Genomic DNA, 18,803 nt, shown 5'->3' on the forward strand with positions numbered 1-18,803 from the left:
ACATTATGTGGTTCAGACTTATTGGCCATTGTTGTCAAATCTGTAAATATTGAAATATTGTATAATTCAAACAAAAATAATGATAACAAAAGAAACCGAAAATGAAGTACATCGAAGACGCTCTAATTTGCATATCACTGATCTGTTTTGTGAAAACAACTAAACAAGGGACACTTTAAAGTGTCATAACTTTCTTATTTTACATCCGTTTTTGACGAAGTCTTCAGCGATCAACTTGTTTGATTTTATTCTATTGATTTAAATCAGCATTTTTAGAGGAGGACTCGAACTTCGATAATCAAACAAACATTCACCATCAGATCCTTTGGATAATTTTAATAAGAGCGTGAAGAGTGTATACATTAATAGAACTTTAAAAAATAAATCAAATTCAATTCAATTTGAGATAATAACTATAGAAGTAGTAAATGTGGAAAATCCAATATGATTGGGTATGGTCTACAATTAGTCAGGACATGGTCGGGAAATTCATAGATTGTTACTTTATTAGGCTAAATTTATATACCACAAAGTCACAAATATGTCGAAAACAGTTAATTATTATCTAGCTCAAGCTAGTTTATGCCCAATCTTCAAGGACTATCGACATACACGTCCAGTATAAACACAATATGGCCGTCAAGTTTGGAATATAAGCATTTTTTTAACTCAAGGATGTAGTATAAGGTATACACCCAAAATCCGAAGGGTGTCACCTGGGCACCCTTGAACATATTTTTTCTTATCTTATTATATCTTATTTATTATTTTTATATTTAAAAAAATAATAGGTATCTCATAAAAGCTTATGAAAAATCAAATGTAAATATATCGATCACATGGCATTGAAACATTAAATAGCATGGTCATTTAAAGCCCACTTGATGTCTTCATAGTTGAAATTGGGGTAAAAAAAAGAATACAACACAATACGTAAGATCTCGTGTTTTGAAAAACTAAGATATAGCACATTATATGTATTTTTAGGTGAAAATTGTAGTTGGAAGTGTGTATCTCAAGAATCTGGGCGTTCCCACTATGCAGTTACATCATATACCACGCCCAATTATTACATTCCTCTTAACGGTTAAGTTTGAAAGAGTTATTAGACTTGGAAGATAATGGTTAGCTCCATCTGGTGAAATCATAATTATTTAAAATCAACGCTGTAAAAATCACACTAACATAGTCCACCATGTGAACACATTTAAACACTTACACAGTACATGTGATCGCAGAGTGGTATTTTCTTCACATAGTCCACCTTCGTAACCAAATGTGTGAACACACTATAAGCACACTGTATAAGTATCCACAATGTGAAATTATCTTTACATAGTCTACCATTATAACAAATTGTGAACACACGATGAGTAATCTGTAAGTACATTATGTAGGTATTCGCAGTGTGACATTATGTTCACATAGTCCATCATTGTAACACACTGTGAACACACCATAAGCACACTGTATATTATTCACAATGTGAAATTATCCTCACATAGAGTCAACCATTGTAAAACATTGTAAACTCACTACAAGCACACTTAATATAAATAAAAATGTGATATTATTTTCACAAATATTCCACCATTATAACACACTGTGAACACACGATAAACACACTGTATATTATTCACAATGTGAAATTATCCTCAAATAGTCAACCAATGTAAAACATGAACTCACTACAAGCACACTAAATATAATTCAAAATGTGATATTACTTTCACACATAGTCACCATTGTAAAACATTGTGAACTCAAGCACACTTTATATGATTCAAACTGTGATATTACTTTCATAAAAAATAGTCCACCATTATAACACAATGTGAACACACTATAATCGCACTGTATATTATTCACAATGTGAAATTATCCTCACATAGTCTACCATTATATCAAATTGTGAACACACGATGAGTACTCTGTAAGCACATATGTAAGTATTCGCGCAGTGTGAAATTATGTACACGTAGTTCATCATTGTAACACACCTTAAACACACTATGATCACAATCTAAAAACACTGTATAGGTATTCACAGTGTGACAATTTCTTTACAAAGTCCAACTTTGTAACATAATGTGAACACACTATAAGCACACCGTTAGCACGATGTAAGACTATGTTCGCACAGTCGACCATTGTAACACATTTTGAACACACTAGGATGACAGTATGAGCACACTGTATAGGTATTCACAGTGTGACAATTTCTTCACATAGTCCACCTTTGTAACATAATGTGAACACACTATAAGCACACCGTAAGCACAATGTAAAACTATGTTCGCATATTCGACCATTGTAACACATTTTGAACACACTATGATGACAATATGAGCACACTGTATAGGTATTTACAGTGTGAAGTTATCTTCATATAGTCTACCATTATAATACAATGTGAACACACTGTAAGCACACAATACAGTACAATGTGAAATTACATCCACATAGGATAACATTAAAAAAAAATGTGAACACACTATGATCAAAATCTAGAATGACTGTATAAGTATTTACAGTTTGAAATTACCTTTATATAGTCCACCATTGTAGCTCATTGTGAACATAATACCAACACCATGTAAACAAAACGTGTTATTCCAGATTGGTTATTTTATTGTGTACTTCACTAAACTTCCTATATTAATTGTACCGAGTGCTTAACTTCAATTCAAATGTAAGCTATTATCTATTAGACAGTACATTGTAACTGTGGTAAATTTTACACGAAAAGTTGTTTTTTCACGTTACTACTGTGGTATATCTCCATACACACAAACACTGTGGAAGTTGTGTGTACAATTCTTTGCTTTCATCACATACTTACATGGACTTTGATGACGGGAGAGGGGAGGGGGGCTGGGTATGACATCTACAATTTGTACATCGTCACTGTGTGTGGAGCTTGCTAAAAAAATGCCACTGTGATATATTCCACACGACCACTCACTGTGGAACCCTCCCATGCAGACATTAAAACTGTTGAATTTACACACATTACCACTGTGGCAGCTTACAGATATAACCCGTCACAGTGAATTCGCTGTCGTTGTCCGTATCACAGTGAAGATCATTCCACTTATATTCGTTGGACGTGTGAAACTCGGCACAGTCCTGCTCTCCTCCGTAGTTGTTCGGCTGATCAACATCCCAGTACCTGTAGTCTACGCTCGAGCCGTCGCTCCATTCCCAACTACCTTCCGTACCCTTGTCATGAAATCCAATCCAAATTCTCGTAAAGGAAGTTACCTAATGATAAGAAGTAATGGCAGAACATTCTTTTGTTCTTGTTGTTCTTTAAAAAATTGTCATAAAAAACAATATGGGTAATATGGATGGCTGGGCCATCGAAGTGAAATATGGGCAGACAGTTTACTTTTATACAGACTGAATTCTATGGAATAATTATCCATCTCCCTTAAGAAAAGAACGACAATATCCAAATTCAAAAGTCGATATAGGCAATATTTTGTTTTTATCATATGCAATGATCTATGCAATTTATGTTCTACCTTTCTACGTTGCTCTCTTCATTTTCTTGAAATATTTGTACATTTTATAATTGAACATGTTGAATTTCGATTTGTAATGTTTCCTGGTTGAATTCATTTTTTTATTCGGTATGTTTGCGAGCATGGGCGGAAACCCCAGGTGAACGCGTCCCCTTACAATTTGGAAAGGGGGAGGGACACAATATAAAATGTCCTCCTACTATTTGTAATAGAAAAAGACGTTTTTCCCAACTGTGATCCCCTTTTGAAAGTGATAATTTTTTATTTGCTTAATTATTTATTTTTGACGAAATAACCTCACATTTTTGGTGATAACCCTTTTTGCCATGAACCTCCCACGCCCTTGTTTGTAAAATCATATGTACGTATGAAATACCTTTTTTCTTGAATACAAAGTGGAAATGAATGAAATAAAATATGAAGCATTTTGAAGGGAAAGTAAGAAAATGTTTACCACTTTACTGCGGAGGTCTTCATATAGCACTGCAAGAAAATCCATCTCATCTTTAGAATGAATAGAAGTGAGATGTCCCAGGCTAAGGGTAGTATCCAGTCCAGTACAAGGAACGGAGAAACTTGAACAGTGCATCTCAGCTCCATACCAAGTGATATTCTTCACCGAGAAATACCTAAGAAATTGGCAAGATTTAAACATTATCAAGTATTAAAATAACACTTCACGATTATCATCGATTTATCTTGAAAAAATAGAATGTAATTGCATTAGTTTTTATTATTTGAAATACGTTATCCAGGGGCAGCGGAAGCGGGGGAGGGGGCTTCAGCCCCCCAATTTTTTTCCCAAAACCGTGTACAAAAACGTAAAAATGACCATAAATTATGAATGTGATATTTTTGCATGGTCAGCCCCCCCCCCCCACTACTTTGAAAATCGTTCCGCGGCCCCTGTTATCGGTTTTTTGGGGTCGTGTCTAAAGGACAAGTCCACCCCAACAAAAAATTCATTTGAATAAAAGAGAAAAATACAACAAGCATTACATTGAAAATTTAAACAAAATCTGATGTTAAACAAGAAAGTTGTGACATTTTAAAGTTTCTCTTAATTTCACAAAACGGTCATGCACATTCTGGTCGGTGTGCAAATGATAGACTGATAACGTCATTCACTCACTATTTCTTTTGTAATTTTATGAAATATAAAATATAATTTTCTCATTGTAAAGTGAAACAATGATTAATACCTCCCTGGACATGTGAAATTACCATTGATACCAAGTTGGTCATTATCAATTGTCAAATTTGTAAAAACTGAAATATTGTGTAATTCAAACACTAAAAAACAAAACAAAAGAAATAGTGAGCGAGGGACTATCGTATGTCTCATTTGCATGCCACTGAGTTGTGCATATCACTGTTTTGTCAAAAATAAACTTTAAAACTTTAAAATGTCATAACTTGGGTAACTTTCTTATTTTACATCCGATTTTGATGAAATTTTTAGTGTAATGCTATTTTGATTTTTCGATATTTATTCAAATCAACATTTTTTTTTCTGGGGTGTACTGGCCTTTAATACCACCTTTACATATTGTTTATCATTCGGTTCAGTCATGCGATCGTTTTGCTTGCTTGAAAATGTGATATATGCAGACTCATTTACACCAACTGCAAGTTAATCATCGAAATGACGTTTATCCAATAAGAATCCTGGACAGTGTTTTTCAGGACGAATGTGTTGCAAACAGCCCAATCCCTCTTCGGGAAACATGGGAAATGCTTTATTTTGTAGCCTCTTGTCCTATAAACGACCACAGTATATTGAAGGAAGTCAATTGCCTTGAAAACGGAAGTGGCTAACAGATTTTGCATAAACACTTACGGAAGGACGATGAGGCAACTTTGGTTTCGATATAATCATAATTAACTGACACAGGCCATTCCCCATCTAAAAAATTGGGGGATATACCACAACCCATCCCCGGGATGATCTACAAAGAGTCATGTGAACATAACACTGTCTACACTTGTGACCAGCGTGACACAGACTTCAGGCCCTCAACATTGTTGGTCTTTTATTCGGAAGTACACTGGGCAACGTCCTATCAATACAGAATATATATAGCCTACGAAGTGAAAAAATAAAAAAATCGTTGGCCTTGGCATTAATACAATATTGATAAAAATATAACAGAAAACAAGAAACTGAAATTGAAATAAGGATGTTATATGCATGAGAGAATAATTAACGCAAATATGAATTTTCTACATAATCAACAGCGAGATCACTCTGACTGACTGATCAAAATATCAGAGAATATTAAACGGTAAAAATACTGTGAAACAAACAAAAAATCATAGGTCCATCCGTCGAGGGTGCTTACCTGTAACAGTTACGTTGAAAAGGTGTCCACAGTGGGGGACACCCACACCCGTCAGCTTGGCAGCCCGGTAGGGTCGGCAGCATTACAGCTAACGTTGCAATGAGGAAGAAACTGAATATATTGTTTGGCATTTTGGTTTCAAATTAGCGGCTGTGCCTTCGTAACGGTATATGCTTACATAAAAGTAACGAAAATGTGGTATCAATATTCTCTGTATTGTGTTTATTATTTTACAGTGAGGAACTCTCACTTGGCTAGAGTTGTAATCTACCCGCCAACAGGGGCGATGCTAGGGTATTTTAGGGGGACGGGGCAAGACAAGCTAGTGAGGTCATTTTCTCTAGTGACATCATGAATGTGGGGATAAGAAATTTGCTTGACCAAGTCCCTTTTTCTTTCTAAAAGCTATTTTTCTTTTTCTCTTTCCTATTCTTCCAGACCTTATCACTATTTTTGTTTTTACTCCTAAAAAGTTCAAAGGACCGTCACCCCTAACCCAACCCCTATGTGGCGACACCTAATTCACAGCCAATATGACGGAAATCCGTTCTAAAGAAAAAATACAATGGGTATATTCTAAGCGTACATCTATCTAGATAGAAGGGTTGGGGGCTGTCAATGTGTTTTTCCCCCTCTTTGTCTATTCGATCCTAATTGCGGGTTTTTGGTGTCAAAATATTCACATATGTACATATTTACAAATGTATAACCTTTTTTTTTCAAGAGTCAAATAATACACAATTCGTATAGTCTTTGCCACATCAGACGTATCGCTTGCGTTCAGCATAACAGCAAAGACAATAACTGCAGCCTCCGCCGCCTAGATTATAAGCTAAATAATATAAGACTTACAACTGGGCCTATCACAGTAGATTAAAAAAATGAATATTGAATCTGATGAACAGAAAAAATGGGAGCAAGTGAGCAGGCGTTCTATCTACTGCCCTGTGTGGCATTTTCAACGTGATATGCCTCATGACGCATATCAGCAATACACTGCAAGGATTACTGATAATGAACCTAATAAAAATGCATATAACAGGTACAGATCCATTGGGGGTCAAGGGGCCTACCCCCCCCCCAAAAAAAAGGGGGGAAAGTGGAAATGGAGAGGGCAGACAGAATAGGTTATATAAGGGATAAATATAAGAATGGAAAGGGAGAGGGGATGACAAAGAATAGTAGAAGATCAAAGAGAAGGGAAAGAAGAGAAAGGGTGAGAGGATAGCCGAAAAGATAGGGAGAAGAGATATAAAGAAGCGAAAGAAAGAAGGGAGATAAAGAGAGGGGGTGGGGTGGAGGTGAAATGTCCTGTTTTTAGGTAAATTATGTAAAACAAATTTAGCTTGCACTTCGCGATCGCAAGTAGTAAAAGTGATGGTGGTAGTAGTAGTATAGTTGTATTATGATCAATCTCCTTCTTCTTTTTCTTCCTCTTCTCAATCTCCTCCTTCTTGTTCGCCTTCTTCTCTAATAAATAGTAATAATAACAATAATACTCAATTTTTATATAGTGCAAATTATAGTGCCCAGTGGATCAGTCTCCGGACTTTGAAACAGAGGATCGTGGGTTCGAATCCCAGCAAATTTTTCCTTCGGCAAGAAATTTATCCACTTTGTGCTGCACTCGACCAAGGTGATGTGAATGGGTAACCGGTAGGATTTATTCTTTGAACGCTTTAGCGCCTATTAATATGGCGGCTTAGCTACAGCCGGGGTAATAATATGATACCAAGTATCAAAACGCAGTTGAGTATGCGCTATATGAATTATTATTGTTATTATCATCATTATTATCATTATTCAAACTGGGCATAGTGCTTATTAAAACAGTTGAAGCAGTACTCCAGGGTGTATCGTTAACAAAATAGTCAGGACATGATCTGGAAATTCAGAGATTGCTACTATATTAGGCTTAATCTAACTACTGGAAGTTATAAATATGTCGAAGGTAGTCTCAAGGACAAGGTACTAAATGTTTATTGATCTCTAAATACAAGGACAATTGACATAACACAGCAGAAACAGTGGTGTTAACCGGTGTACATAGAAGACCACACCAGTTATTTTACACCGGTGTTAAATTGGCGGTGTTAGTTTTACACCTATAGGTGTTATTACAACACCTTTTGTTGTTATATTTGCACTCTTTGGTGTTATGTTTAATCTCTAGGGTGTAATTTAACACCTCAGGGTGTGGTCCTCTATTAACACCAATTGATGTCAGTTTTAACACCACATTTTTTACAGTGAAGGATAGCTAGGATTAAAAGAAAATATTTCTTAAAGGGGGAGTTCACCGTGACGAAAATATTGGTGGAAAAAATAGCATAAATAATAATGAAATAATATTAGTGAAGGTTTGAGGAATATCCAGTAAATATTAAGAGAGTTATTAGAATTTCAAGTTTATGATTTGTGACGTCATAAACGAACAGCTGCCCCATAATGCTACATAATATAAAATGCATAGATGCATAGCGCGTGTGAAATGATTTGTGCATTGATAAACTGAAGGTACAATAGAAATCATTTACAATTTCTTGAGAAAATGACATGTCATTGACCTTTCCCCATACGATATATATGAAAGTTGCTCGCATATGACGTTATAAATTAAAATTCTAATAACTTTGTTGTTCTTTAATAGATTTTTTCCTCAAACCTTCGCCAAGATTTTCTATTACATTTTCTGCTACTTTTTGCAATTAACTTTTTGTAAGGGTAAATCTCTCCTTTCAATAATCAACCTCGATGTAACCACCAGTGTTAAGGTATTCAAATTTTACACTGTAAAACTCATATTTACAGTCCACTACGTGTACATTCTAAACCCTATAGAACTGAACATTGTGTTTCCATTGTGAATTATCCTTATATAGTCCAACATTGTAACGCAATGCGAACACACTATCCCCCTGGGATTTCCGCCCATGTATGAACACCATGTAAGCACACTGTGTTATTCCAGCTGATCTTTTTTGTTTTATACACTGGATTAATTTACCTTTGTTTTCATTTCATAAATTAACCAGACTTGTCAATGTGCATAATTTCGTGACATTTTTCATGCATTTTAGCTCTTTGTTACACAGGGGACATTAGCGTACCTACGGGGGGGGGAGGTGGCAGACTGCCCCCCCTGACGAGTCACAACCCATGCAAGGGACGCAGTGGGGTAGCTAGGATTTTCTTCCCGGGGGGCACTGGGGGTCATTGATTTTTCACGGGGGGCACCAGCCATTTTTCCGGTGTGTGTGTGACTTTCGCCAATAGAGGACGGGGCCCGAAATTATCTTGACCTATATCAGTCACTTCTTAGTTTTATTCTTATAAAACAACATAAACATAAAATAATCTCAAAAGCCTTATAAAAAGTGCGAGGGCGAAGCGCGAGCGATTTTTTTTTTAACTCTATTTTTTTCCCTGAAAATTTAATTTTCTGGCCAATATGTTATGTGTGATCCTGAACAAGATTCGTATGTACCCCCAAGCGCGAACAGAAATTTTTATCAACTGTTCTAGCATTATCGGAAAGGGACCTGTTAAGGACTGCTTACAGTTACCCACGAAGACGGTATATATTTCAATAATGCGAGCGCGAAGCGCGAGCAAATTTTTTTGACATTCCGATCTAAAAAAAAATGGTCATTCTAAGCACTTTTTGTATTAATTAATGGGATGGGTATGTAACTAAACAATTGATGCGAGCGCGAAGAGCGAGAGGTGGAAAATTGAGATTTTAGACCTTAAAGCGGGACTCATATTTTGTAAGTCATAAATAGGATATAGTCAACTGGGTATCATTAATAATGCGATCGTGAAGCCTGAGCAGACAATTATTGATATTATGATGTGAAACTGGATAATTTAAGTACATTTTAAATAAAGAACATGCAGGCTATCGCGCATGTTTTATATTTAGACCTAAAATCTGGGCATTCTGAATTAACTTTGTTTAATGGAACATTATGGAATACACGTAGATAATATGAACTTGGCAAATCAAACAATGTTACCAAGCAGCGTGAGCTTAAAATGCTGATATGTAGACCATAAAACGGACATTTTACAGAGCACTTAAATTTGTAAATGAAAAAAAAATAATGAAAGCTCGATGTCCGAGGTAAAATATGTTTTGCATATTGACTTCAAAACTTGCTCCACATCAGCCTATTGAGCAAGATATGAATCCCATCGAACAGGCAATTATGGCGCGAAGCGCCAGCAAAATTTTATATAGTAACAAAAATATAGTAACAAATCCTAGGTACGCCACTGATAGGGGAAGATCACCTTGACAAACAGATTGTTGTAAAATATACCAGAAAGATGATAGAAAATATTGGTAAAGGGTTGAATAAAATCCATCAAAGATGATAAGAAAGTTATTGAATTATTACTGTTATGATCTACATGTACATTGTCACTGTGTAGGTTGATACAAACTGTCACTGTGATATATTCCATACGACCACTATGGAACTCTTTCTTAACATCCGTACCAGTGGCGTACCGTGGGTCACGGCATTGGGGGGGCACCAGCAAAAATTTTGAGTCACCAAGTGAGCGCGCGAAGCGCGCTCAGTTGCTAATTATGCTGACCTAATAGAAATATTTTAAGGACAGTGTCATTAAACGGATATGTATGTCACTGATCACATAATGCAAGCGCGAAGCGCGAGCTGAAAATTTTTTATATTCAGACCTAAAAGGGGAAATTATAAGCAAATTTTTGTAATCATGATATGTACCTGTTTCGCTAAACAAACAATGCGAGCGCGAAGCGCTAGCTGAAATTTTTGTATATATTGATCCCAATCAGACATTTTAAGGACTATATTTTAGGAATCTATTAAAGGGGAATCCAGCCTTGGCCACAAAATGTTGTATTAGGAAGAAGAAAAATGAATTAAACAGTATGGTGAAAGTTTAAAAGAAATCGGACAAGCAATAATAAAGTTATAGCTGCTTTAAGATTGAAATCACTAATACTATGAAGATTTCAAATTGGCAACTGGGTAAGTAAATCATGACAAGTGGCAAGGACAACTTTCCCATAGGCCATGTACTTTATTATCAGGGATTTGTGGTTTTCTCTTAAGTACCCATTCCCCTGGGGCAGAAATCTAAATATAGCCCAGATAGTATATTGTTTTATGTCCTCATGAAAGAATAAATAAATAAATAAAACTTTTGGGGGAAATGACATTTTAGCCATAATATGTATTTGAGTATATGGAAGAGTAGTCCTTGCCTACATCACTATGACATCCCATATGCTGCCAATTTGAAGTATCCATGGGTATAGTGATTACCAATATTTACAACTTTTAATAATTCATAACTTTCTTGTTGTTTGTCCAATATTGGTCGAACTTTCACCTAACAACTTGTCTGATTTTCCCTTTCCTTATAAAAACGAGTTTTTATTTGGGTTGGATTCTCCTTTAAGAGTATACATATCTCACCATAGTATTTTAATGCGAGTGACAAGCGCTTGCTGATTTTGTTAGAATTATATGCATCCAAACACATAAAGCAATTGTCATTGTAATCATGATTAAAATGCGTATCTCACTAATCAAATATTGCGAGCGCGAGCTAAAAATTTAGGAAATTCAGACCTGAAGAGGGACATTTTAAGGCTTTTTTGTAGGAATTCACGACGACCCTTCGTATTTCAATAACCAAATGAAGCGAGCGCGAAGCGCGAGCTGAAATTTTTGTATATATTGACCCCAAACATGGATATTTTAAGGACTATTTTTAAAAGAATCCATTAAGAGTACACATATCTCACCATAGTTATCTAATGCGAGTGCCAAGCGCATGCTGATTTTGTTAGAATTACACCTAAAGACATACTATTTGTAGTCATTGTAGTCATGATTATCATATACGCATCTCACTATTCAAATATTGCGAGCGCGAGCTGGAAAATTTGGAAATTCACACCTGAAGGTAGAGGGGCATTCTAAGGCTTGTAGGAATTCACGTAGACCACCAACCAAATGATGCGAGCGCAAGCTGAAATCTTCGATATTCAGATTTAAAAAATTGACATTTTAAGGACTGATTTTAGGAAATCATGAAGAGCAGACATATTATCTCACTAATCCACTAATGCGAACGTAAGCACGGACGTGAAATGTTTTATATTAAGACCTTAAAATGATATGTCACTACATAAAACAATATTGATTCGAAGTGCGAGGAGATATATTTGGTGTATATTGACTTGAAAACGGGAGGTTTTAGTACAACAGGATTATATATCTCGTTAAACAGACAATGCGAGTATCAGGAACAATGAAGACATAGGCCCCAGGCAAATTATGTTTCATAAAGTTATATATATTTTTATGTAATATAACATAACATAATTATAATATAACATAATTTAATAATTTCTTCCTTCCCTCTATGTTTCTTTCACTTTCTCCCTCCTTTTCTCTTTTTCCTCGTTTTTTTTTTTTTTTTTTTTGCCAGCCGATTGGGGGGGAACGTGCCCACCCATGCCCCCCCCGTAGTTACGCCACTGATCCGTACATTAAAACTATGGCATTTCCACTCGTTACCACTGTGGTAGCTTGCAGATATAACCCGTCACAGTGAAATCACTGTCGTTGTCTGTGTCACACGCGAGGTCATTCCACGTGTATTCGTTGGACGAATGAAACTCGGCACAATCCTGATCCCCCTGATAACTGTTCGGCTGACCACTCTCCCATTTCTCGTAGTCTACACTCGAGCCGTCACTCCATTTCCAGCTACCTTCTGTGCTCTTGTCATGAAGACCAATCCAGACTCTGGTAAAGGACGTTATCTGATGATGAAATATGACAGTGTATTTTTTTGTTCTTGAAATAAGCGGTCATAAAAGACAATATGGCCAATATACATGATGGACGATTCCATGCTAGAAAAAAAATCAGCCATTTTCACAACACTGTTCTACTTGTTGTACAAACAAATTAGGAATTTCAATTTGTTTTGTGTTAATAATAAAGTACTACTGGGTAGTCATATAAACTCAATGACAACTAAAAAAAGTTGACCATTGATGAATAAGAGGTGAAAATGTTGCGTGTCGTATGGGACATTCCCAACCTTTCATTAGAGAATGCGAACGCCTATTTTGGACGGTATATGATTTTGGAAGAGATTTTTTTGGGCCCGTCGTCATGGTCGTAAAACTCTGTCCTGCAATTCAAATTGTGTGGCATGAGATTTTTTCTTCGTTTCGCATCTGCAACGGAAACATTCAATATGCGTTTCGTGTGCAAAATTCTGGTTGCTACTATGGTAACAGCGATATAAATCCGATTTAGGACGACTTTTCAGAGCCACATTTGGTTCCTCCCAGTGCTCGAGAGGACGCCCGGGGACCACTTCCATTGAACAGTGGACACCAAGCGCGACCATGCGTAAAAGGGGATAGAGAGGGCAAGTACGTTACGTATAGGCCTATGTAACGTTATAAGGGTGTTAAAAACGATGTTTAAAATACTGAAAAAAGTGATATATTTCCAATACTTGTGGGGTTTCACAAGCCAAATACTTGTTAAGAGATGCATTTTTCATAATCTGGAAAAGACTTGCTTCCCTTGTTTAGGGTGCTTTTCAAAAACCCATGGTGCCCCCCGGAAATTTTAATTTAATCCCCCATTTCTGGGGAAAGTAAAACATAATTGTGTGCTAGAGGCATATCGTTTGTGTAGAAGGAGTAAACAAAAAAGAAAAATACCTCGCAAGTTAAGACGTATTGCATATGCTGTGTACATATCAACGCATGCGAACTAGTTTCGGAATGGAATCAATTGCCAGTGATCCACCTATAATCCACATTCGCAATATCGATTCGATGGACTGTAATGATCTATATCTAAGCCTTAATTCAGTAAGTTTTTTCCTCACTCGATTTGTTTGAAAAACCACTTTCTTATCCATATCATAATCTATTGTGGGCCCTGCATTTCGAATATCTCCAGCCAGCTGTCATAGTAGAGGCTCGCCGCCGGCTCAGGTGAGGGGCATATACGATGATGACCATCGGTCGTAATGTACATGCATGTATGGTGCCGGTGTCGCGTGAAAGAATTTTGCACACGAAAAGCAGATCTATAAGGGCCTTTAACACAAAGCATAGCATGATTGTAGAGCAGTTTTCTACGTTTGATTCTATTGACTATAATGTACAATCAATCTTATAAATCAAGTGTATGATTAATCGTTAACTTTTGTGTTAGGGGACCTTAACGTGTCCGTCCCTGAGGTTTTCGAAAGGTGGCAATTGAGTCCCGTACGACACACAGCATAATAATCTCGGATGATAATTCACCCATATTCATACATTTTTGGTTGGTTCTCTGTTTTTCACATGCATGACTAACCCTTATAACTTTATCATTGACCAAAAAAATTATATTATTCCAACATTCAGCTAAGAGACTAGCCTGTTGTCGAAATGTCCCGTATACGACACGACATATATGGGGGATAAGGAAAGAGAGTATGGCCCCAAAGCACAACACTGAATTTAAGGATATAAACAGTTTTGATTGTGAAGGAATGCTTGATTGACGGAATTAATGATTGATTTATTTATTGATTAGTATATATATATATATATATATATATATATATTATATATATATATATATATATATATATATATATATATATATATATAATATATATATATATATATAAAGTAAGTCCCCCCTTAAACAAACATCAATAATTTCCGAACCAATGCGAGTTTTTAATATATTTTACATGACCGTGTAGGTAATTTTATAAGCTATCCTCTGAGTAAATGTTATGGACGTATTTTACGTCATGTTACAGCGAGCATCATCAGAAGGCAAAAATGTCACTTTTCAAAAGTCACAAGCCAAATATCATTACTTTTATTCCATTTTATTGGAACTAAATCCACATTCTCATCATGAAAAATAGTCAGAAGATTTGTAAAAGGTACTTTCTAAAGTACGATACAACACATTGGCTAAATTTCACGGTTGAATAAACACAGGTCCAAATTTGTTATATCCAAATGAGAGAGTCGATGCTGTCACTCACTCACTATTTCTTTTGTTTTTTTATTGTTTGAATTATACAATATTTCAATTTTTGATGATTAGGACCTCCTTGCCTGAAGCACAAAATGTTAAAATAATGGAATTCCACGTGTTCAGGGAGGAATGAAACTTCATTTCACATGACAATGACGAGAAAATCAAAATATTTCATATTTCATATAATAAAATACAAAAGAAATAGTGAGTGATGTCATCAGTTCTCTCATTTGCATACTGACCGAGATGTGCATATAACTGTTTTGTGAAATGAAGCGAAACTTTAAAATGTCATAACTTTCTTATTTTACATCTGATTTCGATGAAATTTTCAGTGTTGTGCTTGTTGAATTTGTCTCTTTTTATTCCAATCAAGTTTTTGTTGGGGTGGACTTGTCCTTTAATGTAAAATTGTATGTAATATTTTTTTATCTTCAAATAATAATGAAGTATTTTGAAGGGATATTGAGCAAATGTTTACCACTTTACTGCGGAGGTCTTCATACGTCACTGCAAGAAAATCCATCTCCTCTTTCGAATGAATAGAAGTGAGATGTCCTAGGCTAAGGGGAGCATCGACTCCAGTACAAGGAACGGAGAAACTTGAGCAGTGCATCTCTGCTCCAAGCCAAGTGATATTCTTCACCGAGAAATACCTAAAAGAATTGACAAGATGTCAGTCAATTTACCTTATTGAATTTGAAAATAACACTTATCTTCGTTTCTATCTTAAAAGATGAAATATGCTCGCATTATTATTATCATTTTTATTTGAGACACGCCATCGGTTTTCTGGAATAGTTCAGGGGAGCATTTCATGAAAGGACTTGTCGGATGTTTTATCCGACAAGTCCCATTTCATCTGACAGTTACCATAGAAACAGTGCCTTTCGGCCAATCAACATGCAGGGAAAGATGTCAGATCTGACAACTTGTCGGATGAAAAAATTGATGAAACACTCCCCCGGGGGAGTCAAATATATTGCTATACACTGCGCATGCGTGACCGAAAATCAAACGTATTTAGGGTAGGGGTTTTTTCCAAAGCTTTTTTTTTTAAAGACTAGCCTAAAACATGTTTAGGGTATATTTTCCCAGAGGTCATATTCTGGCAACAACTTGTTTAGGGGCCAAATTGTGTAAATAAAGCCCGCGAAAAACTTGTTTTTAGGGGGTTATTTGAGCACACACAGAAAAGACTCGTGCAGGGTGTGTTTGGAAATAATTTGGTCACGCATGCGTACAGCAATATATTTGACTACCCCCCCCCCCCGAATCATGTTTACTAAAAGACTTACACATATTATTGGTCGGTGTCAGGCGATCGTTTCGATTGATTGAAAATGTGATACATGTATATGAAAACTCACTAACCCCATGCAGGTAATCAAGGAAGTAGCGTTCATTTAATAAGAATCTTGCTCAGTGCCTTAGGTTGTCAAGGCGAATGTTTTGCGAATATCTCAATTCCTTTCCTGGAAATGTTTAATTTTGGTAGATTCTAGTCCTTTAATCGATCTCGGACTTGAGAGAAAGCAATAGCCTTGAACACGGAAGAGGCTGTAAAAAGGAACATTTCGCATAAACACTTGGAATGGAGAACGACCTATAGCATTTTGATATATATTCGATAACAACTATTGTTAACTGATACAGGCCACCCCCCCCCTCCTCTAAATTATTGGGGGACATACATGTATCCTATTCCATCCCCAGGATCGTCTGCTAGGAGTCAAGTGAACATATTAAGCGTGGCACAGACTTCCGTCCCTCAAAATTATTTGTATTTTGGGGTCTTTTATAATACTGATCGGAAGCACATGGGTCCTAACGATGCGAATGGAAACACAATAAAGATCTTAGGCCTTGGCATCAATATTAAAAATGTGATAGTAAACAAGAAAATTGAAATTGAAATGAGAATGTTATTATATGCATGAGAGAATCATAAATTTGAATTTTCTACAAACAAACAAGACAGATCATTCTGACTGATTAGAATTAACAGGTAAAAATACTGTAAAAAAAAAAAAATCATAGGTCTATCCGTCGGGGGTGCTTACCTGTAACAGTTATCTTGAAAAGGTGTCCACAGTGGGGGACACCCACAGCCGTCAGCTTGGCAGCCCGGTAGGGTCGTCAGCATTACAGCTAAAGTTCCGATGAGGAAGAAAGTGAACATCTTCTTCAGCATTTTGGCCTCAAAATTAGCAGCTGTACTTTCGCAACTGGTTGCTTTTCATATGAAACTGACGAAGATGGGTATTAAATATTTCTAGTTCTGCATTTAATGCCATGAGGAGGAAGTTGAGGCACTCTTACTAGTTAGAAATGTTAAGTGTTGTAATCGACCCCCAGCAGGGGCGGCAACAGAGTATTTTGAGAAGGGGCGGGCAGGACAACCAAATGGTGAAGTCATTTTTTCTGGATTGAATGACATCCTAAAAATGGGGATAATAATAATGATTGCAAATGCTAAATCATTATTCATACATTGTACGCGCTATGGTACTTTTTGTTTTAAGCGCCTCTAAATATCCTTTATTATAATTATTATTATTTTAAAAAAGTATATTTACCCAGGGAAGCAACTTAAGCTCTGAAAACTGTTTTCCAAAAGGGACTGCTATTATTATTAGCCCGGATTTAGCTGGGCTGCCTAGGTGCTGAAGCATTCGAGAAATTTCTCCCCACTGATACCTATTCACCTCACCTGGGTTGAGTGCACCACAAAGTGGATTCATTTCTTGCTGAAGGAAATTAGCCATGGTTGCGATTCGAACCCACGACCCTCTTTTTCTTAGAGTCAGAAGACTAATCCACTGGGCCACAACGTTCCACTAAGAAATTTGCCCAACTAAGTCTTACTTTTTTCTAAATAAGCTTTTTTATTTCGGGCTTCGCTTTTCTTCATTTTCATCCCCCTTTTCACTCCTAAAACACTTAAAAGGGAGGTCGCCCCTTACAGTCCCCTAGACCCCAACGTAGGAACTAGTAATTAATATGAAGGAAATCCTTTCTAGAGAAGATTTGCGATTCGTAGCTAAATAAAGGGGTTGGGGCTATCAATTTTATTTTCTGTGTGCCTCTTCCTGGAGGATTTATTGTTTCAAAATATTTACATTTTATAATTACAACTTATGTATAACCTTTTTAAGAGTCAAATAATATAACACCGGTATAATACTTACATTGCGGGCTATCAATGCAGACAAAATGAAAAATTCAGAACAATTTAATTTGATGAGCATCATCACATCCGCAGACAAAAAAGGGTGGCAGGGAGAGCATGGGGAACGGACGTTGTTCTATCTTCTGTCCTTAAGTGGTATTTTCAACTTGATACGCCACTGATGTCTACAATACACTACCACACAACTGATGACGCCAATCACTAATGCATATACCAGGTACAGATCAAGTGGTGGTCGAGTGGCATACCCCCCCCCCCCTCCTCCCTCTCAAAAAAGGGGGTGGAAATATAGAGAAGGATGAAAAAAAAAACAGAATGGTGAAAGGAGAGGGAGAAAAATGAGAATGGAAAGGGTGCGGGAGAAAGGGTATGGGAAGAGAAGGAAATAGTTACAGACTGAGAGGACAACCGAAAGAAAAAGGGAATAAGAGAGAAAAAAGGGAAGCAAAAGAAGGGGAGAGAGAAAAAAGGGGGGGGGTGGAAGGTGATAGGGGAGGAGGAAGGAGAAGTTAGGAATCGAAAGGGAGAAGGGAGATAAATGAACAAAAAGAGGAGAAACATATAACAGGCAAAAGAAGGGAAACGTGAGAGGAGAAAAGGAAACGAGGGGAAAGGGAATTAAGGACGGCGAGAAGGTCGTGCATGTGTGTTTGTTTTT

The 18,803-nt window shown here is 36.5% G+C and overlaps 2 protein-coding genes across 2 annotated transcripts; both read right to left on the reverse strand.

Moving 5' to 3' along the window:
• Positions 1–1,879: 1,879 nt before the first annotated feature.
• Positions 1,880–6,181, reverse strand: LOC121431065 (echinoidin-like). The gene is made up of 3 exons (XM_041628537.1): positions 5,870–6,181; positions 3,982–4,156; positions 1,880–3,264 (listed from the first exon to the last, which is right to left on the reverse strand). The coding sequence occupies exons 1-3, from the start codon at positions 5,998–6,000 to the stop codon at positions 3,013–3,015; spliced, it is 558 nt and encodes a 185-aa protein (XP_041484471.1). The 5' UTR covers positions 6,001–6,181; the 3' UTR covers positions 1,880–3,012.
• A 6,238-nt stretch (positions 6,182–12,419) lies between these two features.
• On the reverse strand, positions 12,420–17,260 carry LOC121431197 (echinoidin-like). Its single transcript, XM_041628706.1, has 3 exons — positions 17,016–17,260; positions 15,434–15,608; positions 12,420–12,698 (listed from the first exon to the last, which is right to left on the reverse strand). The coding sequence occupies exons 1-3, from the start codon at positions 17,144–17,146 to the stop codon at positions 12,447–12,449; spliced, it is 558 nt and encodes a 185-aa protein (XP_041484640.1). The 5' UTR covers positions 17,147–17,260; the 3' UTR covers positions 12,420–12,446.
• Between the last annotated feature and the right edge of the window lie 1,543 nt (positions 17,261–18,803).

Source organism: Lytechinus variegatus, chromosome 17 (genome assembly GCF_018143015.1).
Source record: "Lytechinus variegatus isolate NC3 chromosome 17, Lvar_3.0, whole genome shotgun sequence".
NCBI lineage: Eukaryota > Metazoa > Echinodermata > Echinoidea > Temnopleuroida > Toxopneustidae > Lytechinus > Lytechinus variegatus.

Bases quoted from the DNA above. Each gene is read 5' to 3' on its own strand.
- LOC121431197 (XM_041628706.1), bottom strand. From the start codon at position 17,146: ATGCTGAAGAAGATGTTCACTTTCTTCCTCATCGGAACTTTAGCTGTA. The intron at 15,609-17,015 runs GTAAGCACCCCC...CAATTCTTTTAG, and splicing joins TTTCAAGATAACTGTTACAG to GTATTTCTCGGTGAAGAATA. The intron at 12,699-15,433 runs GTAAACATTTGC...TTTCATCATCAG, and splicing joins AAGACCTCCGCAGTAAAGTG to ATAACGTCCTTTACCAGAGT.
- LOC121431065 (XM_041628537.1), bottom strand. From the start codon at position 6,000: ATGCCAAACAATATATTCAGTTTCTTCCTCATTGCAACGTTAGCTGTA. The intron at 4,157-5,869 runs GTAAGCACCCTC...CCAATTTCTTAG, and splicing joins TTTCAACGTAACTGTTACAG to GTATTTCTCGGTGAAGAATA. The intron at 3,265-3,981 runs GTAAACATTTTC...TCTTATCATTAG, and splicing joins AAGACCTCCGCAGTAAAGTG to GTAACTTCCTTTACGAGAAT.